This window comes from Canis lupus, chromosome 24 (assembly GCF_048164855.1).
Source record: "Canis lupus baileyi chromosome 24, mCanLup2.hap1, whole genome shotgun sequence".
Lineage (NCBI taxonomy): Eukaryota > Metazoa > Chordata > Mammalia > Carnivora > Canidae > Canis > Canis lupus.
The window spans coordinates 43,332,180-43,360,085 of NC_132861.1; the positions used below are offsets into that span (position 1 = coordinate 43,332,180).

Genomic DNA, 27,906 nt, shown 5'->3' on the forward strand with positions numbered 1-27,906 from the left:
GATGATTTATGTGCAGAGCCCTGAAGCTCTAGTGCTCCCTGCCCCCAAGCCAAATGCTCCTGAGGGGCCTGGACTCTTGGCGGACGGGGTTGCAAGGAAGGAACAAGGAATAAAAGGGTTTTCAGAAACTCCTGGAATGAGAATAAGGAGGAGAGGACCAGGAGAGAGGATTTTATACACAAGCAGGATGGGCTCCAAATAAGCTGGTTAAGTAAGTGAGCAGAAAAGCAAACACAGGGATGCCTGGGTAGCTCAGTGGTTTGGCGCCTGTCTTTTCCCAGGGCATGATCCTGGAGTCCCTGCATCAAGTCCCACATCAGGTTCCCTGCATCTCCCTCTGCCTATGTCTCTGCCTCTTTCTCTTTCTGTGTCTCTCATGAAAAAATAAATAACATCTTTTTAAAAAGAGAGAGAGAAAAGGAAAAGCAAACACATGTTTTGTACCATCCCATGAAGAGACCATCAGTAAAAATGTCTTTATGATAACGGACAATGTCTTTCCTGCCCTAACAAATATTACAGGATAGCCAGATGGTGACATGTGAGAATTCCAGCACTGCTCATAAGCGGGGAAAAAAAAAAAAAAAAACAAGTTTTAAAGAGAATGCATTAATCAGTCAACATGGGGGAAAACCTAATTCCAGTAGGATCTTCAGCTCACAAAGTAGCTTTCCCGTTTCCCAGGATGACGAACTTCATTTATCCCTATTACTTCCCGAGCAAATTATTTTCTAATTCCTGGATTTGGTTTATGAAGATGCCTGGTGACTCATAAACACCAATCTGACTAATGTCTCAGTTAGAGATCTCAGGATGCACAGAAGCCCTGACATCATTTCTCTTTCCAAGAAATGAAGGTATAATATTTTCAGTGAAAACAAAGAAATGAACAGCCAGCACACCAAGGATCATATCTGCACCTGTTATCACAGTGGGTTTTATCATTTACTTGCTAGGTAGTCGGGAGTTGAAATACTCAGAGATATGATAAGAAATATCTGTACAAATTTATGAGCTTGGTTTATGACCTTTTTATGATCTGGGTTATTTATGATCGCTTTCTCCTACATTTATATCTCCTTCACTACCATGTTGTTGATCAACCTTCCCATTCAAACCATGGGGAGCTATATTTGAATAACAATGGTATTTTATTTATACAACACTACGCTTGTGAAAAGCTCAAAGTACTTTATAAATATTTCTTTAAACTTGAACGCAAGGTAAGGATTGCTGTTTCCATCTTAGATAAAGATTTAAACAAGAAGTTCAAACAGCTAAGATTGTCAATTTAGAGAGGGCTGAACAACAGAGAGGATAACCAGGGCAAGGTGACCTTGGGCATCCATGTCTTCTCCAAACCCCACTAAACTGATCATAATGGACATTATTAAATCATAAGCACAAAAGGACAAAATGAACAAAAGAGGAGATGGTAACTTATTAGAGCTTCCAACATAGATTTGGAAACTTTAGGAAACCCAGTGAATCTACACAGCCATGTCTTTCAAAGCAAGTTTTATAAAACTGCTACTTTTAGTTAATCTATCATGTATCATGTTTCTTATTTCTCAAATGATTCCACAACAGGGAGGAGAAGTAGAATTTTACTTAAGGATCCCCCAAATACCAAGAAATAAGAGTCTCCAAATTGAAAAGACACACAACCTCCCCCAACTGTATGAACGGGAAGGGGGGTGGAATTCACACCAAGGCACACAGCCATGAAATTTCAGAGCACAAAGAACATAAAGAAAATCCCAAAATCTTTCCAGAGAATAGAGGGGGAAGAAAGTCACATCACTATCTGGATCAAATGGGATCAGATCCCTCAATAGTACGAGGGATAATAGAAGTCAATGGACACAGCCTTCACAGTTCAAAGTAGAAATTATTTCCAATCTTCATTTCTATACCCAAACTTTCAAAAAGGTGAGGTAGAATGAAGAGATGTTCAGACATGCAAGGCACATGGTGTTTACTTCTTGAACGTGTGCTCCAGCAAAACAAAGGAGGAAATCATCAGAGGAGTATCCACCCCAAGGGAGAGAAGTCCTAGAGTCACAGCAGGGAGGACGGCCTAGAGGCCAGTACTCTAGCCAAGTGCAGGAGGACATGAAAAAGAATACCCTACCTCCATCACTGAGTAGTTGGGTTACGTATGGATGGGTATATGCCAAAGCAGAAAGCACATTTGAGGAAAATTAAGTATATATAAAATGATGTCAAATCTGAAAATAATAGACAATTCAAAAAATATTGATCAAGAAAGGAAATAAAATCATGGTACCTTGACTCTTTAGTTATCACATAGATATTACCTAAAATTTCAGAAGTAACTATGTTAGGAAGATGGAAGAAGACAAGTGGGTAGAGTTAGAATAGATCTAAATCTTTATCTACCAAACTAGCCAAAAAATATTACCCCAAATGGTAAAAGTATAGTATTTGAAATATGAAGGTAAGCATAAGAAGAAAAAGCTAAAATAATTACAGCTGGAGAAGAACTGGGGTATGAGAAGGAAGAAGGAGACAGATAAACACTTTATGTTTTGTTTTTCATTACTATTTGATGGGTTGTTTTGGTAAATCTCTGCAGGTATCACTTTGATACCATTTTAAAACTTAAGGCAGAAAAAAATCACCTGCAAAGAAAGTCCAGGTTTATATGAGATTATATTCAGTCTATATCTTCTGATGCTTCCTTATTTAAAGCATATTTTTCATTTAACAAACAATAAATTAAACCAGCCCTTCTAGTAGCAGAGGCACTGGTGCTGTAACATGGGAGTTCCTCTAGGGTAAAAAGTAAGTAGAACACTGAAAAGAAATGACATGACCAAAATAAGTAGAAATACATACATACACTTGAAAACGTCTTTTAAACATTAACTTCTTACATTTAAGCACCCTATTTGCATAAACCAGATTTTAGCTTGAAGTTATCTTAACCTTGTAACCATCTCGAGCAATTTGTACAGTCTCTGCTGGAAACCATAAAGTGTATTATTAATGAGTTTTTACCAACTTAATTGGTTTTCTGCATGGTGTTTCTGTAGGTTGCCTCACAGATGAAGTCTACCACAGAGGAGCTATATTTTATCCAGAGAATTAATCCAGGAAAATTTGTAAAATAATTAACATATTTCCCAAATAAATGAACCCTAAATTCAGATAATGATTAAACTAAATTTCCAGAATTAAACCAACAAATTGTTTCAAAGACAAACGATCTAAACAGGAAGTCATGAGGGGAAAATAACTTCTTAATGAGATACTTCTCTCAGACACACACATTATACTCCTAATATTTTCCATATCATTTTCAAAATTATCCTTAAAGCTCTACTGAGAATGGGAGTGGGGGTGGAGCAAAACATTATTCCCTTTCCCTGGGGTAGAACTGTGGATTTTTTTTTTTTACAAACATATACATCCAATATGTAAACTACCAATGGGCAGGACTTAAATCCGTGAATTCCATTCAAAATTTTATGATATCTCTTCCTTTTCAGAAATTTGGATAAAGTAAGTAAAACGAAAAAAGAAAATGTGGCACAAAATAGGAGCAAGATACTTCCATAGATCAATGCTCCTCATTTTTTCTACATGTTAAAGTAGTTTTCTGAATTCCAATGAAAGCATTTTCTTAGGCTTAAGAAATAACACAACCTAAACAACTGCTTAACTGGGAGCATTGTATTTCTTTTTGCTTAGAAAGTTTTGCATTTCTAGAATTCCTCATTTCTAAAGAAACTATCTATAGCGGGCTGAGTAAGACCACCCAAAAGTATTAGGTCCTCTTCTGGAACCTGACATGTTACCTTTTAAGGAAAAAGGGTCCGTGCTGATTCGGTTAAGAATCTGGAGCTAGGGAGATTATCCTGGTTTATCAAGTGGGCACTAAATCCAACCATAAGTGTCTTACGAAAGGCAAAGGGAGGTTTGAAACATAGAAAAGAGGAGGAGGTAGTGTGGCTATATTGGCCGAAACCGGAGTGAAATGGCCATAAGCCAAGGAATGTCTGCAGCACCATAAACCCCAAGAGGCAAGGAGCCGACTTTCTTCTTCAGCTTCCAGAGGAAGCTCCTTGACACCTTGGCTTCTGCCCAGGGATACCCGTTTGGGACTTCTGGTCCCAAAATCTGTGAGAGAATAAATTTCTTTTTTAACCATTGACGTTGCCATTAAGCAGCCCTCAGGAAACCAGCACATACATCATCCCTGCAAATGCATCTGAGTAGGTTGACAATTATTATGCTGAACACACCAGACAAGCCTGACACCGGACAAGTCACAAGTTAGACGGGAAAATGTCACTTTCCCTGAAGTTACAGAAATTCCGATTTGGGCAAAGAAACAAATGTCTAAGTCAGGGTGACTTAGAAGATGATGTTTCCAAAATGTTCCATTTTGAATAGAAATTCTGCCACATAGCTGTCCAAGCAAGCCTTCATCCAAAGAAACTTTCTTCTTTTAAATTTATATTTCAAAACTAAAGTGTAATATCTGTTCATTGTTGAAAACTTAGCCAATGCAAAAAAAAAAAAAGAAAAAAATAAGAAAATCACAAATTTTACCCATAATCCTGCTATCCAGGGATCACTTCTGTTCATATTTCAGTGTTTTTACAAAAATAAAATCCTATTCACATTTTGCAGCCAGATTTTTATTTCATTTCATATATTGTGAACATTTTCCACACCGGTATAATTTCTACAACAGAATGTGTCATGACTGCATGTTTTCCATGGTGTTGTGGAACAAAAATATTATAATCTCTCTTTCACGTGCTTTAGATTATCTTCCCAGTTTTCACTAATGAATCTTTGCTGATCTCCCGAGAGTTTTTATTTTATTTTTTTTTAATTTTTATTTATTTATGATAGTCACACAGAGAGAGAGAGAGGCAGAGACACAGGCAGAGGGAGAAGCAGGCTCCATGCAGGGAGCCCGACGTGGGACTCGATCCCGGGTCTCCAGGATCGCGCCTTGGGCCAAAGGCAGGTGCCAAACCACTGCGCCACCCAGGGATCCCTTCCCGAGAGTTTTTAAAGATAAGAAGTAGGCAGTGACATTTGGAGATACAGGACAACACAGTCTTTGACATTAGTCCAAAGGTGAGCTTTAATGTCACACCTGGTTCCCTAGAGTAAAATGCCCATTTCTCAGCCACAGCCTTCATGGTGTGGAACACCAGGAAATAAATAGTTTGAAGGTGTCAAACATCCCCAGAGAATACCTCAATGGGGCAAATAACTCTACTGCCTGCATCATAGGGAAGAGTGACCCCATAAAGAAGCCTACTCAACAAGCATTCAGGCAGACACTCTAAACACTCCTATCAGCTGAAATGAAAATGATGCCTCATATGAAAAGATTTAAGTCATCAAATAACAAAAATGACCTTGTGAAGGGTGAAAAGCTTCGCTGAAGCCACCACAGTTGTCTGTGGGAAGACCAAAGTACAGAATTCAAAGTCCTAAGACTCACAGCCAAAAAACTGACCATCACCAACAAAATATCCTGCCGTGCTGGGCACCACAGCTGTAGCATAGGCAGTGTGTATGTCAAATATATACATGAAGACCAATTCTAGAACCGTATACAGATGCTTCAGTCATCTGCAGAGTTATATCCATTTCCTCCCCTTGATACTTCCAAGTCTGGAAGAGGATGGCCAGGAGAGTGGGCCCAGGGTGTAGGATGAAATAGGAGTGAGACAGACAGTTTTGGTGCTTGGTGGGGAGGACGTTCCTCTGGTTCTCATAGTGTTCTTCCCCACTGATTCTTCTCTTTCTGGCCCTCAGGTATTAGAGGTGGGTACATGTTTACACGTGTAAGTGTATAAGCGGGTACACCTGTCTTGCTTCTTTCTCTTCTATGGCCCTGATCTCCTTGAAGGACCCGACCTCTATGGAACTCCACCTTCATATAACAGGGTGCCCTTTGGCTGTGGCCCCCTGATGGTCTCACAGATACTTTAAATTTCACAATTGTGTTTGAACTCATGACTTCTGAAATCCTGCTTCTCTTTCTCTACCTTGAATAATGTGTTGCCCAATTAGAAACCTGGAATGAAAGCCTGAAAGGGGAGCTGGAGATTTCTCCAATGAATGAGAACATTCCCCGCCATCTGCCACCCACCTGGAAGACAAAAGCCCCTCAGTGTCAAACCACATGCTAGCTGATGGGCATTGCAAGGACCCTGGAGAGTGGCGATTCTCAAACTGAGGCTCATCTCATCTGAAGACCATCCCCCATATATATTCAAGGGGATGGGCTGGGTCGTAACATGGAAGGAAAGGCACCCCTTGCTCTGCCACCTGAGGGTGGCACTTGCTTCTACTCCTATCGCTCTTCCCACATAATGTATTTCTCAGGCCTCGGGTCATTAAGCCTTTCTTTTTTTGTAGTGGACACTTGTGTTGCCTCTCTAGCATCTTCTTCCCCCACTCCATCCTTTTGGAATTTGCGGATTCCAAAGCAAATAAATTTCAAGGACTTAAGTCAATTCCAGTTAGATTTTCTGTTATTTCAACCCAAAGTACCCAAAACCATTGTTTATCTTTGTGTCCCTATTAACATCTGGAAAATCCTAAGAATGTGCAATATATTCTTATAGATGAAGAAAGAAATGAAAGAAGAAAATTAGGATGGGGGAACGGGAGGAGAGAGGAAGGTGGGCCAAAAAAGGTCAGAAAATCTACAAACTGACAAAGAGTAAAAACTGCAGAAAGTTAAAAGCTTGTCTCTTAAACAACAGGTAGTAGCTCACACCAACTTCTACCTTTCGACATTTAGGAAGACACACTCAAGGAAATGTGCTTTGGTTTGTTTACAGGAAAGTCTGAGAAAGAATAAAGAGAAAGTGGATTAGAATCAGATGCCATTTACTCTGAATCTAGAGGTTTACATTTTGGTTTAAACCAAGAGGTTTAAAGAGCCAATAAAGACTACAGGCTCGAATCTTACTTCATATGTTACTATTCTTTATTTGTATTGTGTCTTGATGTTCAAATCAGAAACGTATTTTGCAAGGAAAAAGTCCACACAATTGGCAGAATTAGACTCACGCCATGCCCAAAATGACCTATGCCAAGAAAAGGCTCCAAAATGCATTCGGTCTGGATGACGACACAGTATAATCAATGTTTCTGCCTTCAATGAATGGGTAAAATCAGGGGCCTTTGGCTAAAATGAAAAAAAAAGAGAGAGAGAGAGAGAGAAAACAGGTCTACATGTCTAATTAAATACAAAACTGAATAAGCACAAAAATCTGTGTGAAATAGATACATGTGATGCCAGTTTTAAATATATTTAAATTCAAATCAAGAGCTCATCTTAAGTAGGGTTGCTGGAATCTACTTGTAAGACTGGTCATCTTACATGTGCGCAAAATGGCAGGATCTGAGGACTGCCTGCAAAGCCCTCAGCTCAGGATCCTCTCTGTCCCATGCAACTGCAAATCGACCACATCCTTCCTGAGAGCTAGTGACCATGCAGTCACTCCTGAATGCATGAGCCTCAGAAAGAATAATAGTAAAATTGTAATGCTGTATGAATCACAAGTTCCTTCTTGGGAATTAGACTGTTCGATGGCTTCTGCCCTCACTAAAGGGAACAGAACAGTGAGGGTCTTCGATGGGACTTCACGTGATGCTAAGCCAAGTGCCTCACTCAGAGGGAGGAGAGATTTGGGAGCTAGAGCATTCTATGAGAGAGTCGGCCAGGTGAGGCCCTGGTGGGGCCTGTGATGACGTGTGAGGGGACAGAGGCAGCTGGATGCCCACGAAGCTGCAGAATGAAGACAAGGGCACTATCACCACGAACGATGACAGAACCAGAGATGGACGCTGGAGAGTGTAAAGAAATACCATATGCTCAATTAGCCCTATTCACCACCCCAACTCCCAAATCCTGTCTGGTGGCCAAGAGGAACTTCCCTCCTGGAGACAATCACAGGACCCTGGCTCCACCCAGCCAGAGTGAGCAGGTGCAGAGGAAAAATCGCCAGGTAAACCAGAACAAAGGCAGGCAGACTCAGATCCAAAAAGGAGACCTGTGTCAGTAACTGCCAACCTGCCTGCCTTTCCTTCTTGCTTCTTTCCCCATCTGTCCTCCCCAGGTATGCTTCCTCCATGTCACTCTCCTTCTTCAACTTATCGTTGTCCTTAAACTCAAACTACTGCCATTCACAAACTTCATAAAGATTTTAAATAAAGATAAATGTTTTAAGATGTGCTAGACCCCCAGTTATGTGTCAGCATCTTTGTTTCAGCATTGCTACTATTTTGCTTTAAAGCTATTTTGCTCTTGATTTGAATTTAAATATATTTAAAACTGGCATCACATGTATCACATAACATAACATAACATCACATAACATGTAAATGCTGGAGGATCCCTGGGTGGCTCAGCAATTGAACACCTGCCTTCAGCCCAGGATATGACCCTGGAGTCCCGGGATCAAGTCCCACATCGGGATCCCTGCATGAAGCTTGCTTCTCCCTCTGCCTGTGTCTCTGTCTCTGTCTCTCTGTGTCTCTCATGAATAAATAAATATTTTAAAAGTAAATAAATAAAAATAAAACTATAAATGCTGGGGGCACCTGGGTGGCTCAGTCGGTTAAGTATCCGTCATTGGCTCAGGTCACGATCCCAGTGTCCTGGGGCTGAGTCCCAAGTCAGGCTCCCTGCTCAGCGGGAAGTCTGCTTCTCCCTCTGCTTCTCCTTCTTTCTCCGTTGCTCCCCCCTGCTTGTGATCTCTCACTCTCTCTCCATCAAATTAAAAAAAAAAAAACACAATTATAAATGCTGTAAAGCTAGGGACTATCTCTGTGGAATAGGTTTTATATGGTGTTCACATGAGCATACAGGAACTCAATGGACATTTCATGTTTTATTTCCTACGTATGTTTTACAAGGAATGTGATTTTTCATTATAGATTCTCTCTTTCTTCTAGAAAACCAAATAAGAGAGCCTGAGAACTATATTCAAGGTAAAATTATATGATACTTCCAGTACATTTTCCCCATGCTTTCTGGGTTTTGTGAGCGAAGACAAAATTCTAATCCAATTAAACTAGGAAAATTTGAGTCTCAGAACTTTAGGTAAGAGGATGCCTGAAATGCAGTGCCCTTGGTTCTGGCCTATCAAAGATGCAGAAACTGAAGACTGCAGAAATAAAATGACTTGCTAAAACCACATGACACAACCAGTTTTAAGAGCTATCATAGGACACACATAGGAGCCACTTAGAGGTCATTGAGGGAGATGGAATCTAGTGGGAAGAAGCAGAGGCTATGGAGACCCTGATGAAATTCGAAATACAGGCTTTGCCAGATGCTTGCTGGATACTCTGGTACAGGAAAGAACTTCTCTAGGCCTCAAGTAACTCATCTGTGAAATGGCACCACAGATGGCACTTGAACCATGGGGTTGTTGTGAGGACCAAATGGTTCTACATCGCGAGAAGTGCGCAGGAGAATGCTTAATGTGTTACTATCTTAATTACTATCATTATTTCTATATGATTAGTATTTTATTACTAATTATTTATCATCATCATTATCACCATTTCATCAAGGCTTTGCGAACTCTGGCAAGTACGCCCGGAAGTGAGTCAATCCAACCAAGAACAGTGCCCCAGGGAGGATACAGTGGCATCCACAGGTGCTGTCAGGAGGGCACACATCTGATGCACCAGTTACCCAGCCCAGTTCTTTCTTGGATGTCAGCCTCCTGGTCAGCTGGAGCAAACCCATTCTAACCCTACAATGGCCAGCGAGCTCAATCCTCCATGTCCCACCCCATGTCCCATCTCCCCGGGTGTGAATCCACTTCCATCACTTAGGTCACTCACGTGGATCTTTCCACACCCCACACTTGAGCATTGGTCCTCAAGCTCCAGGCAGTGCCCCGGCCCCACAGTCATGAAAACTGCATGGTCGATTTTTAAGTGCAGGTTCTTTTCTGCCTGCTAAGCTGAGCACCTGCATCAAAATCTCTGAAAGAAGGTCCAGAAACCTGCCCTTCAGGGCTTTCTCTCTGTCTCTCACACACACACACACACACACACACACACAGTTTGAGCAGCACTGGAGATTTACTGGTTCAGGTACTCCTCTATACCTTCCACTTGGCTACAAACCACATGACCCACGACGTCTACTTTGATGCCTTCCTCCACAATTCCATGCACTGTAGGTTTTCAGTGACTATTTATTAAATAAATGTTTGCTAACAAGTCAGAGCCGCCTCGGATTCTGTGGTGCCAGGCAGGAGAAGCCAGGTATGACCAACCATTGCTGCTGCTGCTGCTCCTATTGCTGCAAAATCAGAACACAGCATCAGATGCTCTGAAAACCTCCAAGGAGAGTAGGGGCAGGCGCGTCCTAATGGTATGCAGTGGGGTTTGCAGTTAAATAACTCCACTCCAGGGAGGAAAAAAAAAAAAAAAAGTGGCAGCAGTAGAGGAAAACACACAAAGACCCAGCTGCCCACAACATGAATAGCCTGGCAGGGCAATCCCATCAGGACCCACGGAGAATACAGATCAGAGGGAAATGCAAAATCTGAGATGAGCCAGGGCCTCGATGGTGCTAACCATAATCCATTTTCAACTCCCTTTTCCTTTGCTTCCTCCTGCCTCTCTCCCTCCCAAAGCCACAGTTATGCAAGCACAACTTGAGAGCTGTTTAGGCAAAAAGAACTAGCACTGTGTGCAGATGGAGGGTCCTGTCCGCGGGCCCCGCAGCTGGGCCTGGCTACATTGTGCTCATTATTCCTGGCAGGAGGGAGCCCGAGAGAGAGCTCCTCCTTCTGCAGCTGGCATTTTGTGAGCGAAGTTACTCCGTAAGAATCAGAGAGGAAACACTGCATTTTGTTCCTGTGGATGATGGAGTTGGTGGGGGGCGGGTGGGGGGAGGGTGGGGAGGATGGGGAGGTCAGGACATTCTGAACAGAAATTTCAAGGCTCAAACATATAACTTTTTGGTTGTTTTTCTATGGGAGGAATGTGACCTCTGAACACAAACCTGGTATTATCACTGAGAATTAAAGAATGGAAGTCTCCCAGGGTGTTCAAATGTTAACTGATAAAGTGCATAATCGTGTACAATCTGAAGAATGATACTTTGGGGGGTTTTCTTCCTTCAAACGGAATCGTAAAGCTAGAGTTGGCCCAGATCCCTGAGTGCAGGTCATGATGATGTACACCTGGAATCCCATCTTCAGGATTTCCAGGGAAAGCGAGTTCATAAACTTTATAGCCTCGTGGAATGTGTTTTTGACCCTGAATGCCAAAGTTCTACTCTGTGTCCAGGTGAAATCACGGATGATCTCCCTTTGTCTCTCGCTGGCCCCACGGACTGATGCGAGGGCCACCTCACTCTCCTCTGTGTGCTCTTCTGAATTCCTTCTATTTTTTTTTTCCCCAACATCTTTTTAGAAGCAAAACAAATGAGCACAGCCTAAGGCAATACACTGAAAAATACTCCATGAATCTCGAACCCTCTGCTCCTTTTCAGGAAAATGATAGTTTTTAATCTCCTAGCAAATATTTCTCTCTAGCAAATCTGTTTCTCTGTCTCTCTCTGAGACACACACACACACACACACACACACACACACTTCATATCCCGACTGATTGCTAGGTCTTTTATTCTGTAACTGCATTTTTCTCCTCCCATTTAAGCATACTCTGCAGACTTTATCAAACAAAACTCTCCTCCTTTTACTTGTCCCTACTGACTTCATCTTGCTTTTGAGGGACCATGTTCCCCAATAAGAACAAAATTCAAAATGACTCTAGGAAATCTCTAAAGTCTATAGAACACAATGTGATCTCGTATCACTTTCAAATGTAATGAGTATTTTCCCAATTCCTTTGTATCATCCGTTCACCAAAAAAGCATTGCCTACACTGGGACCTCATGCCACTTCTTTGGATCCACTATCTCCAGCTGAACCAGAGTCTCTGGCAACTGCTCTTTGGAAGCTGAAAGTTCACCTTAGCATAGTTACCACATAAAATCACCCCCTTTTTTTTTAATGTTGTCCTATGACTCACTTGCCTAAATCTGATGGTCCCCTGTAGTAATTAGAACAAAGTCTAAACTCCCTGCCTCCATGATGACAAGGCTCATTCTCTACCCAGACCCCTGCCTGACCACACCATAGGACACAACTTTCTTGACTTCCCAGTTCTCCTGCCCCTTCTTCTCTATTACAAAGATAGTAGACCATCTCTGCCTCTGAGAATTAGCACTCCCTGTCCCTTTGGCCTGAAAGATTCTTCCCCAAGTTCTCCCAGACTGGCTTTCTCAACAGCCAATGCTTGTTTACCTGTACTTTCTCCTCCCTCCTCCCCAACTAGAAGTTAGACCCTACAAAGATGTTGGGGGCTGTTGCTCCCACTGTCCCCGGTGCTGGGCAGACAGTGAGCACCCAGTGGGTATTTGTGGGATGAGTGAACATGTATGGAGTGTTGTGTACACAACCCTCACTCAAGATTTCTGTAGGCTCCAATCTGACCATAGCTATGCAAGAACTGGGGAGGTGATGGAAAATTCTGGCAAGAGAGATCAATGGGCCTTGACTCCCTTAAGCCAGAAAAGCGATAAGGAAAGGAGTGTGTCCACAAGGTTATAATAGAAACCTGCAAACATACATTTTGTTTTATTTTTTATCTTCACTACTCAATTTTCTGCCCCTTAATTTAATCTTTTATTCCTCAAAACAAATTGTTGATGACAAAGTATGCATAAACATATTTTCTTTGTTACCTCTGAACGGGTCGCTATATTCATCAACTTAAGTAAAAAAGAATATCATGTGAGAAAGAACCCAAAAAAGCTTACCAAAATTATACATTTCATTTCTAGGGTTTTTTTTTAATGTCAGCATTACAGTTTACACAAGTGAAAAAAAAAATGGTTTTTAATGGATTCTGAGGCATGAATATTAGTATAAATTCTGAGAGCTGAAAAAGAAAAATTCTGAGAGCTGAAGCCAAACAAAAATGCAAAATAACCCCCAAAGGAGAAGTACACTGTTGAGAAACTTGTTTTTTATTTCCTTAAGATGTGTTTTATTCAGGGTGCAAACACAAAGGGAGGAAGTATCACTAAGGACAGAACTTTTCTTATAAAGCCCCAAATCCACAGGGCTACAGCAAATATAGGGAGAATACGATTTTATTCATACACCAAAACTCATGTCTTTAATGTATATCTGGAAACAATGAAGAGTGGTAGATCACTAAAAAGACAGCAGGGTATGGATTCACCCAACCATCACTTATTGGTCCTTATTAGTCATTTTACATTTTCATTCCTTTAAAAAGTAACCACTGGGAAACAAGTGTCCTAAGGTGACACCTCCTTTTGTTTGTCCCACCAAGAGGGCCCCAGCGGGCCACGTGCCACGTACCTTGCAGCCACTGTGAGTCCTGGTCTTCATCAGGGGTGTAGTGGTGCACAGCTCGATGGCCTCGGGCTCATGGAAGATGACTGCTGGGAGGGGTTCCTTTTTCAGTGTTAGGACATTCAATTTAGACTTCAGCATGGTCTGAAAGTGCTGAAAAGCAAGATAGATCAATCAATCAACCAACCAACCAACCATAGTTAACTTTTTTTGGCACTGAACGTGGCACAATGGTAGAACAAACCCAGTAACAAAATCTTTGCTTTATTATTTCTCTTTCACTAGGGGAAGTCAAGAGATACTTAGTGAAATGTAGGGAAAAATACTGTCAGGATACCGCTAATTTAACACTGTGGGAAATGGCCAACCCCCACACAGAGACCACGGAAACATGGGCCAGCAGTAGAATCACCCAGGATCATGCTCTGAGAAGTTCTTTCAAAATGATACATAAAGATAGAACCCTAGAGATTTAACCCCATGCCCATTTCAGCTAAATAAGTGAAGATGTTCAGAAGAAAATGTTATCAGAGCTACCTGGGGGCACTGTCTAGAAAGAACAGGGGAGGACAAGACCCAGTAAAAACACGAGACTCCTGCTCTCTGCCTTCCCCAGTTGTGCCATACACTGGCTATAGGACCTTAGGAAATTCACAGCTTCTCAACAGGCCATTTCATCTCCTGGTCCAGGTAAATATCTATTCCATACGCAGCTCCTGTTGGCACTGGTTTTAAAATATGCCCAGAATCCAACTGCATTTAATCACTACTATGTATACCCCCAGACCAGGGCAGGCCCCATCTTTGTTTGGTCTGCAATAGCAATGGTCTGACCACTTCCAACCTCGCCCCAACGCAGGTATTACCACAGTACAGCCAGGGGGCAGCCTTCTAAAATTGAATCATGGCATGTCACCCCTTTGCTAAGACTCCCCCAAGCCTTTCCTTCTTTTCATAGAAAAATTCCAAGTCCTTTTCCTGGCCTTGGAGTCCATGCACATTTCAGGGACTTCTGCTTCTCTAACCTCATCTCCCACCCCTCTGCTCACTTGGATCCTGCCACAGTGGCTTCTTTATTCTTCTGAGAATAAGGCAAAGGCTCATGTGCCTTGGAACCTCTGAACATGTTACTCCTGCCCTCGTATCTGCATGCCTGGTTTCCTTATCTTCTTGAAGGCCTTGATCAAATGTCACCTTATGAGACCGTCCTTCTTTATCATCATTATCTACAATAATATGTGTGTGTGCACATATACACAGATGGCTTCATGGGCGTGCAACCTGTGCCATCACAACAGGGTCCCATGCTCAGGAGAGCTCCATGCTGGCTTTTACTTCCTTGAGTCAATGTCACAATCTTGAAATCCTTCATAACTTCATCTTTGAGTCTGCGTTTCGTAAGCTAAGTCCAAGGAGACAGTAGAGTACACGCATGAGTAGAGGAGATACACACAGTATGGGCGTCCCCTGATGTCTAGGAATTCAACGAGATGCAAAGTGAGTACAAGGTAAGCATGTTAAGCCTATGGCTCAGTAAGCAGTGCACTGGCAGCCCCGAGAGGCCAGGCTTTAGAAGCAGAACTTGCTTCAAATGTAGAAAGAGGTCAGATGCATTCTAACAAACATGAGTGATCAAAGAACCCTAGCATATCCCTTTTATTTGTCTGACTTTCCTGTAGTAGGCAAGTGTTCACACTGAAAACGACAACAGAGAAGGAATGGGACAGGCAGGGCCACCATAGCTGTTGCTGTTGCTCTTCCTCCTCCTCCTCCTCCTGTCAGGCGTCCTCACTAATCAGCAAACCAAAGGTAAAGTGTCAGGAGAATGTGAATGTATTAAAGATGAAAGAAAAACAGGCGGTTAGTTTTGTAGCATGTTTCCACTGTTCTGATAAGCACAAAATGCAGATGCACCCGTGAACTAGGAAATACAAATCGTGTGATTTCAATGATCCCACTCCTATATTTGTATTTCAAGTGGGCACCGCACAACATAATGATGAATGGCAGATTCCTGTCAATAATCTCAGTTTTGAATTTTCTTTACTTAGAACACATGAGATAGCAAAAGCAACCAACCAGCCAAACAGGGAAGGAAAGAGACAGGCAAGGCAGCCAAAAAAACACCATGACTATCGCAGAAAGAGATCCATGAAAGAAAGGAAAAAGTTTAATGTTTCAGTACCTGTAGTGGCACTTTTTTCTACTTTTTGAGTAGAGGATACTACATTTCCACGTTGCCCTGGGCCTCGCCAATTATGTAGCCAGCTCCACACACATATACACTCATCACTGTCTATTCCCTTCCTCTGCTTTATTATTCTCATCACTACTTATCACCACTCCAAAATTATGTATTTTGTTTATCTTATTTTCTGTCATCTTCTATTAGGATATAAATGCCGTAAGAGCAGAAACTGTCTTATTCAATGAAGAATCCCAAGGGCTGGGAGGCCTAGGTGGCTCAGTGGTTGAGCCTTTGGCTCAGGGTGTGATCCCGGGGTCCATGATCAACTCCTGCATTGGGCTCCCCACAGGGAGCCTGCTTCTCCCTCTGCCTGTGTCTCTGCCAATCTCTCTCTCTCTCTCTCTCTCTCTCTCTCCCCTCTCATGAATGAATAAATAAAATCTTAAAAACAACACAAAACAAAATCCCAAGGCCCTAAAACAGTTTCACAGGTCCACATAGAATCTACTAGAACTCCCAACTGGCCACGCTGATGGTCACTTTTATGTGCCAACTTGCGTAGACTACTGCACTGTTAGTCAAACACTAACCCAGGCGTTGCTGTGAAGATAGTTGGGAGGAGGTATGGTTAAAGTCCATATCATTTGAATTGCAGACACAGCCTAGATAATCTGAGTAGACTTGATTCAATCAATTGGAAGACTTTAACAGATAAGGTGAGGCGAGGCTTCCCCAAGGAGGAAGATGTTCTAGCTGTGGACAGCAGCTTCAGTCCCTGCCGAGAGTCCCCGCCTGCCCTCCCTGACAGCCTGCCCCAGCCATCTCAGACTTGCCTGGCCAGCCTCCACAACAACTGCATAAGCCCATTCCTTGAATAAATCTTGATGTGTATCTCCTACTAGTTTCATCTCTTTGATTTAACCCTAATACTGCCACCTTCTAGGATGCAAAGTTGCTGGGCCTGGTATTTCTTCAAATGGAAGAGACATGTCTTTATATTTCCCAGTGAGTGTGGATTTGCATTTTTAAAAGCCATAAGGGTGAGTTTTCATACTATTCTGGAAGCTTCTTTGTTCTTAATCAATTCTAGTCCAACATGTGGGGGTACAAAAGTGTCTGAGAGGAGCACCACAGACCTAAGAGTGAGAGGCAAAGCTGTTTGCCACTGTGGGACTGCAACTGAGCCCACACGATGAAGAGGGTCCAGGGGAGGGTGGCTCAGAAGAGGAGGCAGTGAGCAGGTGGGGAGGCTGTCCCCCATCTGCCACTTTGCTGAAGCTCTATGAGAAGTACATGAAACCCCGGCTCGATTCAGCCTGACTTGTGCCACACAATAAGTTCCTAAAGATGGCACCAGAAGTGACTCTACTCTCAAGAGGCCTGGACCACCACCCTGCTGCCCAGAAGCTCTGGAATTGTCTTCCCTGTCCCCACTGTGGGACCAAATATCACGGCTACCGGTTCAGTCGCTGAGCACAGAGAGAGCCTGGAAGCTGCAGGTTGGCACACACATTTTTAAAACCCAAAACTTGGGACAGGAAGATAATGGACTTCAAATGCCAACTTCAAGAGGTACTGTGTAATCAGAGCTACCAGACTCTCCAGAGCCTTGGCATCTCCCACCAGGCCGGCGTGTGCCACACATCAGCTCAGTGGCTCACGGTGCACACCTTCCCTGAACACCCGCACCCAGCCAGACACGGTGGCGGGCACAGCTGGAACAGAAATCCAGTGTCAGCCTCTGCCTGAAAGGCTTTCTCAGAGTAGCTGGAGACTGGTAAACCAGATGACAACCGCAAATCTGGGTAAGTTCAGCGGAGAGTTGAAGAGAGAGGCCAAGGCAGTATCTAAACGTGAAATTGAGAAATCATTCCATTTTTTAAAGAAGTGTGTGTTTTTTTAATGGCTTTGTCCTTTTTGCCCACAATGAAAGGATGAGGGTAAGCAGGGAAATACGCTATGAGTTATCTGATGAGTCACTGCGTCTACAGTATTACATCTTTTTTATAGAAAATTAACATATTTATGTAACTCGGAGTCGCTCTCGTAAATCTTCCAAGTGGTAGAGGTGTGATCGTGTTAGCTGTTTGTGATAAGAACACTCCTGTGCCCCCTCTGAGGACATTTCCCCACTGCTATCTAGCTGCTTTGTGGGGCGGGGATGTCCCTGTCCCCTAGCCCTCAGAAAGAATAAGGATAAAGAGTACTGCATGTCCCTGGCCAAAGGCATTGGCTGAATGGACTCTTCTAGAAGACTGATATACAAGGTTGCCAGGCCAGGGTTGATGTGAGCACAGAGCTGCTGCTGCCCTGTGCACCTGCCAAGGTCAGTCTGAGAATGAGGCCACACAGAGACGGAGGGCCAAGATATGGAGGGTCACAGACTTGACATTGCTGAGCCCTGCCTGGATCCAGCCGCATCCGACTCAGATCCATCCATGGACTTACAGAGAATATGAACCAATATATTCCCTGTTATGCTTCGGTGAGCTTGGGTTAGGTGTCTGATCCCTGCAACGAAAAGAGTCTCGCCAACACAAATTACTTTTCGATGAACAGAAAAATTGTCTGAGACCATAAAGTGGAGCCACTAACAAAACTTTAAAAGGACTTCATAAATGTTAAACTGCAGAAGCAAATGGCAACATTATAGTAAAAAAAATTAAAAAAAAAAAAAGAAAGAAAAAAGACAGCGATCTTGCACTTTGTTTCCTGAACAGGCTGAGCCTTAATGATAAATCGCCAATAATAATCTAAAGGAGGTATTACAATCCTCAGGTTATTCACATCTACAATAAAGGCCTCTGAGCTACTGAGAAAATGAGACAAATTCCAAGTCTCAAGAGATAGCCAAAGAGCACATTCACAATGACACCAATTCAGGTGGCAAGCTCTCTTGCTGGGTAGCAAAGACAGAGATGGGACAACCAGCTCTATCAGAATTGTGTGGCCTTGTACTTCTTGTCTTCCCGGCTTTCCCATCTGTCAAGCGTAAAATGCTACGTTAGGCCATGTCAAAAATGGTATTGCGTGTTCTTTGCGTGGGGAGAAAAGTGTGACAAAGACAATGCAACTTAACATAATCCAGGAGCATTTTGAAAAGGCAACAAAAGAGGAATCGAATAGAGGAGTTTGGAAAGGCGACTGCTCCCAAATGAAAGATGCACAGAGTTCCATAAAGCAAATGTGTTATTCATTCTTAAAGGAGGGAAGTGAATAGTGTTGTAGAAAATTAGGGCACTGCCCCGGACAAATTAAACAAAGCTCAGCTTTCTGCATTTGGTGCTTTATGTGCAATCCTAAAATAGAACCTCTAAATCAAGCCCCATTATGCGGATGGGGTAATCGCCATGCCCTGTATAATTTTACAGTTGGCGCTTCCTACTCCTATTCAGACATTAATCTCTGACAGTTTAGCAGGCAAGGATTTACATATTTTACCAATTCAAATCGGGTGTATCTCACCTTTGTATTGACTCTGTATCCAAAATATAAAGCATCTTTTGAAGGCAAATCCTGCTTCCTCTTTTTCTAAGATAGTTGGAACACTATCCTCACTCAAATTAAAGAAAAGGCATTAAGGTTTTAATCCCTGGTTCATCCTTGCATTGTGAAGACAAGCTAAAATGGTCAGTTTTAACTTGCAAATTACTGATTCAGTAATGCCCCTAATCAAGTTTCAGAAATATTGCAAATGTTCTCCTTAAGAGAACCACAAGGAACAAGTGGGTGAACCAAATAAATGGAAAACTTCAGTACCCCAAACAAATGTTAATTTGTACCAGCGTGCAAAAATCAGTAGCGCTTTTACAGTCTGTTCATAACCACACTGAAGTTTATTACTTGGGGGTACGTAAGAATTAATTAAACTTAGTTGTGGTTTCCTTACATTTTATAGCACTTATTTTTAAAAAAGGTAGATTCAAGCCCCAAACATGAGAAAAGAAACCACTGCAATACGCCACTGTGACTCTCAAGACGATCTCACTTATCATTTTTAATGTAAATTCTCAGATTTCTGGTTTTTTATATATTTATTCCAGCATTTTCTTCACAAAACAAAATAACATAAAAGCAAGAAAAATATTTTCCTGTTACATAAACAGCAAATGAATTGTTATATGATTCAGAGTAACTACATGAATGAATGAAAGAAAATTTGACTTAAATTCAATTTTCACTTAACTACGTTTTAATGCAAAAGACTTTTTCATTTTTGTCCTTTTTAAAGTAAAACAGGGTTGGAAAATCTCCCCCCAAGTCCACCAAGCATACACAAAATCTCACTCTTTTCACTTCGAGGATTAATTTTTATAATGCAGTTTATGTTGATGTGGTATTTCCAGAAAAGAAAGACCTACAGCAGTCTGGCATTTCTCTTCTTGCTGCAAAGTGTCCTAGTAACTGCCTTATTGAAAAAAGTTCCAACTTAATTTTAAAGGCCTACCTCCAGACACTCCTAAATTTAAAAGGCTGTCTATATCTGTTAAAGTGATAGCTATTATTACATCAACTGAAAATACTCATGTTCACACACCCATATTTATTCATGCAGTTTTAATTATGGAAGCATTTCTTTTGAACATCACAGATTCTCTCAAGAGATTATGTGGGAGAGGCACAAAAATAGCTCAATGCCCACAGAGCATGCAGAAAGCCCCCAAGGCTCCTAAAGAGCTCACTGGGGAGTAGGAAGATTTCAGCGCACATACACATGAATACAAAGGTCCGAAAAGGTGCATTAAAAGTATGGTATTGTAAGCATCTGGCAGTACATGTGACATGGTTTAATATCATCTGAAGGCAGTTAAGTTAAAGGTCTATGCTACAAACTGTAAAGCAATGACTAAAACCAACAAACCAAAAACTTACGTGCACTAATAGAAAAAAAATAGGATCGTAAAAAAGAAGGCAGAAAGAGAGGGAAAAGGTAACAACTATAAAAACCCAGATGAGACAAAGAGAAAATAAATCATGAAGTGATAGGTTTAAAATCTATAAAATTGATACCCCCTAATAAAAAAGAAGGCACATTTGGTGAGATTTGATGAAGGAAGCCCAATTCTATGTTGCCTATAAGAAATTCACTTAAAACATAAAGAAGCAAACACTACTGATAGGCCACAAAGGAAAAATAGACATAAACTACAAATACGGTTGGAGATTTCAATCCTGTGCTCTCCAAAATTGATAGAATACATAAACAAAAAAGCAGCAAGGATCTCTAAACTTTGAAGACCACCACCAACCAGCCTGACAAAATTGACATTTATAGACCACTGCATCCAAAAACAACAGAATTGAAGAGTAGAGAATACAGACTTCACCAAAACAGACCAAATTCTGGGCCATAAAAAAAATGATTAAAAAAAAATAAAATAAAAAGCACCTCAGTAAATTTAGGATTCAAATCCTACAAAGAAAAATCAACAGGAAAATCTCTGTAAAATATTCAAATACACGGAAGCTAACACAGTTCCAAATAACCCCTGAATCAAAGAATAAATCAAAAGACAAGGCGGAAAGTACTTTGAACTGAATGGAAATGAAAACGTAACACAACAAAATTTCTGAGATGCCACTAAAACGTATGTAAGGGGAATTCTATAGCACAAAATGCCAATATTAGAAAAGAAGAACTCTCTTCAATAAACTCAGCTTCAACCAAAAAAAAAAAAAAAAAGGAAAACTATACAGAGTAAATGAAACCCAAAGTGAATAGAAGAAACCAAATAATAAAGATCAGAGGAGAAAGTCAATAAAGTATAACACAAGAAATCAATAATCAATTCGATGGCCTATCTGCAAGCTCACTCACTTTTCCTTTGTGTCTGCTGAGCCTACGGATGAGCTCATCAAAGATCCTCTTCATCTCTGTTACCTCTGTTGTTGTTTTCCTTCTTATTCTTGTTTTCCTTAGCACTTTCGTGTGATTCTTTCTTTGCTGAAATTCCCCATATGTTCAGGCCTGTTCTCTACTTTGTTCACAGGAGCCTTTAAATATTTATCAGTTATTTTAAAAGCCATATCGGAGTCATCTCTGAGCCTGTTCTGTTAATGGCTTGATCTCCTCACTATGGATTGGTTTCCTCCTGACTTTCTGTGCCTCTCCTATTTTCCTACTGGATTCTGGATGGTGTGCAGTCGAGTCCAAGGGAAATAGCACTTAAACCTGAAACCGACCACATCCCTTCTGCTCGGGCAACGGTATGGTGCACCAAGTCAATCTTGTCTGCAATTGGTCTGGCTTGGGTTTTGTTGCTACACCACAGATTCTGGCTCCTCTAGAACTGCTTTGTCTTTAGTGTGGGGTCTGCTTAGCTGGGAGGTGTGTCTCCATGTTCCTGCTCCTTCTTGCAGACCTCTCTGTACACCACCTGGGACTCAGAGTGTCTCCCTCCCCATTCATCCCCGGCCCCCATAGGGATGCAATTGCTTGATACTAGGTGCCTTCAAACTGGGAGTGTGTTGGGGTGGGGGAGCAAGGAAGGGTTCTTCCCTCTTTGTTCCACCTCAGCCTTGGGCAGGTCCTATGTCCTATGGTCTTAGAAGTCAGGCCTTGGAAGTGATTTTGCCTTTGTCCTCACTGTTCAGAGACTATGACTTGTGTTCCTTAGAAGAAAAGACTCCAGGTGCATGGCGTTGCCCATGGCAGCCATACTCAGCCTTAGACCAGCAAAGGAGGCTTGTTCTGGCCTCCAACCTCACTGTCAATAGTTCTCCTGAGTCCCAGTGGTGCTCTATTTAGAAAGGCTGATGAGTTATTGCAAATTCCCTGTGGGTAAAGAGTAACCAGGGGCTCTTCACGCCAGTACTATCCAACAATTGGCCTCTAAGATTAGTTAAGAATGTCAGCTGAATTTGTCTTACCCTCTTGCCTTGCCTTCCACCATTCTCCACTACAAGTGAGCCATAACTCATGTGGTCTTTTTTTTTTTTTTTTTTGGAGGCCTTGTTTTGTATGTATTTTGGACCAGTTGGATATACTATGACCTTGGTTCTTTGATGGGGTTCAAGGGTCTGATTTTGTAAATTAGCTGGCTTTTTTGTTGTTGTTAATAGGCTAGAAGGTGATGCTCTTCTTGCTGTCTTCATTGTAGGCAGAAGCCAGATCAGATTTATATTTTCAATCAACCAAAACTAAGTGCCCTAAAGAATGCTTTGTATTTGGAAAAATACATATAAAATGTTATGAAATATATATCAGCATTATCCATAATTCCCAAAGGTCCTTTCCCCCCCAAACCCTGTTTCTTTCCCACTCAGATATTTATTTATGTGACCATGGATGCAGACTACCATCTGGGTGTGGTCAGCCTCCTCCCACCCTTCTCAGACACCTCCTCTTATATTTTGGCCTTGGGCTCCCTCATGAACAAATGTGGAAACATGAACCCTGAAGCTCTCTGTAGGATGAATTACAATCCAGAAATGCAGAATATTAATAGGAACAACCTTCCAGATGACCTAGATCAACTCCCTCATTTCACAGATGAAGCAACTGAAGCCCAGAAAAGTGAAGTAACTTATCCAATGTCCTCCCAAGCTCCAGGCGCTAAGACATCCAGGCCCAGAAGCCCAGAAGACCAGCCCTATAATGACCGTTTCAGTCCTCAACTAGCATGCCAAGCTGGATCATTTATGCACTGTCTAGAGCTAAGGCTGCTGCTGTATCATCTTTTAAAACTGCATAATAGACTTCATTTGTAATCAACAATATAAGGCATGGAATGAAATGAAAGGTTTTAGAATCAGAAAGTCCTAGGTTCAGTCATGAGTCTAAATAAATGACTCATCATACAAGAGGTCCAGTAATTGATAAACATGTGTGTGTGTGCACGCGCGTGCGCGTGTGTGTATGTGTGTGTGGTGGGGGTTTCACCCCTCTCATCAAGTGCCAAAGGCACTTGACAAGGATTATCCCATTTACCTTCCAATAACATTCTGAATAAAGCAGGGCAGATTCACTCTAAGACACTCTGATGTCAAGGCCCGGATTTTCTAAGATATCCTACAATACTTCCCCCTTCCATTAAATACCTAGAGGAGGAACTGGAACATGTACACACAAACACACACACACAAACACACACGCACACATTATCTTTATTCTTTTCTCTCCCTATTTTCTGCCATTTAAATTTAGACAACCACTTTAAAATATCGGGAAGCATAGGGGCGCCTGCGTGGCTCAGCCAGTTAATTGTCTGACTCTTGATTTTGGCTCAGGTCATAATCTCAGGGTAGTGGGATCAAGCCTCCTATCAGGCTCTGACCATGGAGTCTGCTTAAGATTCTCTCTCCCCCTCAGCCTCTTCCCCACCTACTCACACTCTCCCTCTTTCTAAAAAATTAAATTAAATTAAAAAATCTGGAAGCACATACATAAAAGCATTAACAGTACTGCTTCTTATTGTGGAATTGCATGTAATTTTTTTCTCTTCTTTCCTTTTGCTCATTTATATTTTCATCATGCAAAAAGCCAAATCTGATTAATTTTCTGTAAATTTTAATGTAAGTTATTTGCAGTTAAATAGTAGCTGAGGCACAGATGAGGGGGATGCCTAGCCATGTCCTTCCTGGATGCGCTCAGGTGCATGAGTGAAAGACAAGGCCACGTTTAAAAGCCAGACCAGGGCAGCCCCAGTGGCTCAGCAGTTTAGCACCGCCTTCAGCCCAGGGCCTGATCCTGGAGACCCGGGGTTGAGTCCCACTTCGGGCTCCCTGCATGGAGCGTGCTTCTCCCTCTGCCTGTGTCTCTACCTCTCTGTCTCTCTGTTTTTCATGAATAAATAAATAAAATCTTTAAAAAATAAATAAATAAAAATTAAAAAATAAAAACCAGACCAAAGCCAACTGCACAGCAAGAAACACCCCAAGTGCCTGTCTTCCTTCAAAGCAATAAATGAGGGCAGAGAGTATAGAACAAAAACAAAACAGTGTAAACACACTTTTAAAAGACTGAAGTCAGACAAAACAAGGTAAGATTTGGAAATCAAACCAAATGTTATGAGTGTAAGATTCCAAAGAGTGTTTCTCATATTTCCCCAAGGGACTTCATTTGGCCCCTGAGCAGAACCCCAGGGACACCTTTATGTTCCACTTCGAAATACTTGCTTTATGGTATCAGTGAACCCTGTGCTCATGAGGACACAGCAGACACATATTATGAACACACATATATTTACATCCACGCTCATTTGGTTTTATTTTCACTAGACAAAATTCCCCTGCAGGACTCTATTTTGGTGGATACACGACTGAACATTATCTTGGCAGGTTGGAAAGAAACTAAAAATAATTCTGTCCCCAGGCTTCAAGTGGTCAGGAAGGTACCGTGCCAGGGACTGGGGAAGCCAGAGTTTGCTTTCATCAGGACTCAGTGGAGGGTACTATGGTATCCCAGAGAGGACAGGGGATTCATTTGCTATACGTGGTACCTTTAGAAGAGTTTAAAAAAAAAAGAGAAAGAGAGTTAAAAGTTGTCCATATCAAGGAAGACACCTCTTATATTCTGTTGGCATTCCTCTTAATTATGATCACATCTAGAAAGGCTTTCCCAAAACTCCCCACCTCCCAGCCCAGGTAAAATGAACCTTTTTGCCTAAACTGGACCATGGAAAATAATCAGGATTTTCATGCCACCTTAACACCTGAATGCACTGCTTACCTACAGTCTCTTTGGATCCTTTGTCCCTACCTAAGTGCTTGACATGGAGCAGCTACTAAATACATGTGTAATGCATAAACCATTAATTAAATGAAGTAAAACAATATTTTTGGAATAAAAAAAAAAAAACACAATGTCTTCAAACTAAACACATGCCTGAGTCACACTTCTCTCAGCTCATTCCGTTTCATTCCTTGATTCCATACCACTTCCTGCTACCATCGGCCAGACTGCTCCTCTCTGAAAATCACCTTGGCAATGAGCTCTGGTCCAGGTCCACAACCAGACAAACATCCAACCTCCCTAGCAGGAAGCTGGCAACTCTCAGCCACTAGAACCATGACTAATGGCCCCACTTGGGTCCCCTGAAATCATGCAAATCCATTAAGCTTCCTCGGAGATGAAGGGATCTGTGCCTGCAGCCCCATAGGAAGCCACATGTAAAAGAGACAGGCCACCACACTACAACAGCAGAAAAGGCTCATTCCCACCCAACCCTGGTGTAGATGGCAAACCATTTCAATGAGGAAAATGACCCCTTCTAGAGTTACAGCCAAAAGGTCCAAACATCTGAAGAAGAGCCTCTCTTCTGTCCTCCAAATGGTTTAGGACTGGAATGCCCTTCCTAAACCAAGGGACCCCATAGGCAAATGTCAACTATTCATCAGTGTAGCATACATGGGAAAGCAAGCAAAAAGTAGGAAAAAGAAAGAGAGGAAGGAACAAGAAGATTTGGAAAAGTCTTTATCCAAAAAATAGAAAAGAAAAAGAAAAGAAAGAGTACTACCTTCCCGGTGCTGTCATAACAAAGTACCAAAACCTGGTGGCTTGAAACCACAGAACTTTATTGTCTAATAGTTCTAGAGCCTTGAAGTCCAAAATCAAGGTGTCAGCAGGGCCACACTGTCTTTCACAGCTCTAGGGTAAAAATCCTTCCTTGCCTTCTCTACCTGCTAGTCCTGCTGCCAATCCATGGCCTTCCCTGGCATTCCTTGGCTTGTAGATGCATCACTTACAGATTCACATGGCTACCTTGTCTCTGTGTCCCACAGTAATGACCTCATTTTCACTCAGTTACCACTGCAAAGACCCTATTTCTAAGCAAGGTCACATTCTGAGGGCCTGAGGGTTTAGGACTTTTTTTGGGGGGGGGAGGGGGTTGGGGTCACACAATTCAGCCCATGACAGAAAGGAAAGGTATATCCTAAATAGATTCTCCAAGATCACAGGCTCATCCAAGCACGGCCATTTCGCTGGCCAGTCAATATTATTTGTTTTCATTGCACTTGAACCCAACATGTTAAATTCCTCAGGACAAGACACCCAAGTATGTGGGCAGGACCTGGCCTGGGCCTGTCCGAGCACAGTGGACCTGAATCTGACCCTTGGCTATTAAGTCACAAAAATGCCAATGGTTCGAGAAGGAGCCCAGGCTACCACCAGGAACAGACCTGACTCATAGTCTCTTCATTTTCTAAGAGTTCTTGAAGGCAAATCGCACCCGACACTTGTCAGCTTCCATTACCGCTTGTGTCTTAGCTGTTCTGCCCTCCTTCGAATCGGAATACAATAAAGAAGACATCTCTTAAATCCTAGTGCTGGCTTACTCAGCCATGTACTCATTAATCCTCTTATTAAGTCAGGGACTCTACTGAGTACATAGGATTGAATAAGACAGGCATGTTTCCTGTCTTCATGGGGCTGACCTTCAACCAGGGAAACTGATGAGAAAGTCAGAGTTCCCCATTTCAAACAAAAACCATTCATCACCTTTCCTCTGACTAGTTCAGTCCTCAGGAGCTAAAGAAGCCTCCAGCTCATACCACTGGTACTCTGCCTTTGGCCCACAGACTGTCCCACTTCTGACTTCTCCAGCAATGTCCACTTCTTTCTGCTTGGGGCTTTTTCCAAAGCCCCATAAGCAAAGTGGCAGCGGATGAACATCCCTGGGGGTCCTCAATCCATGAATGGTGGAGAGTGAGAGTATAAATACCCCAGTTCCAGAGTACCTGGGTGGCTCAGTGGTTGAGCATCTTGGGGTCTTGGGATCAAATCCCACATCAGGCTCCGCAGGGAGCCTGCTTCTCCCTCTGCCTCTCTCTCTGTCTCTCATGAATAGACAAATAAAAGCTTAAAAAAAAAAAAAAAACCTAGGTCTTCAGTCCTACAAGTTGTCTAACTCTGAACTGTAATGGTATTTTTTGTTTGGGTTTAGTTTTGGGTTTGGGTTTTTACATTTCTGAGAATTTCCCCACAGGATTGAGCATTGGTCACACATGGTAGCTGGCTTGATGGCATTCCCTTCCTGGGCATCCTCTCCTCCCCTGTACCACTTCCCTGCTCCCCACCTTGTGTCTCCTTCACTTTCCAAAAGGCTACTTGACACTTAAATCCTCACAGAAGCTCACAGTCAGGTGAGCTTGACCTCACAGTCAGGTAAGAGAGAAAAAAGCATCAACCAGCTTAAATACACTGATGATATAAATGAAATGTCTATAAGTGTAGAAAAAGGGAACTTTGCTGGGAACAAACTGGGAACTGGGATAGGCTTTATGAAAGAGAAGATAACGCACCTGGGCTAGAGGTAAAGCAGTGTTTCTCAAAGTTTTTTACATTAT

General features: G+C 42.1%; 1 protein-coding gene across 5 annotated transcripts in view; it reads right to left on the reverse strand.

Annotated features, from left to right (window-relative positions):
* PID1 (phosphotyrosine interaction domain containing 1) overlaps positions 1–27,906 on the reverse strand; it is a 225,682-nt gene that overhangs the window by 109,877 nt on the left and 87,899 nt on the right. For all 5 annotated transcript variants that reach the window (XM_072796551.1, XM_072796552.1, XM_072796550.1 and 2 more), the window contains one exon: positions 13,437–13,583. In XM_072796551.1, coding sequence (XP_072652652.1) covers positions 13,437–13,583 — 147 coding nt within the window. The remainder of the gene's footprint in view (positions 1–13,436; positions 13,584–27,906) is intronic.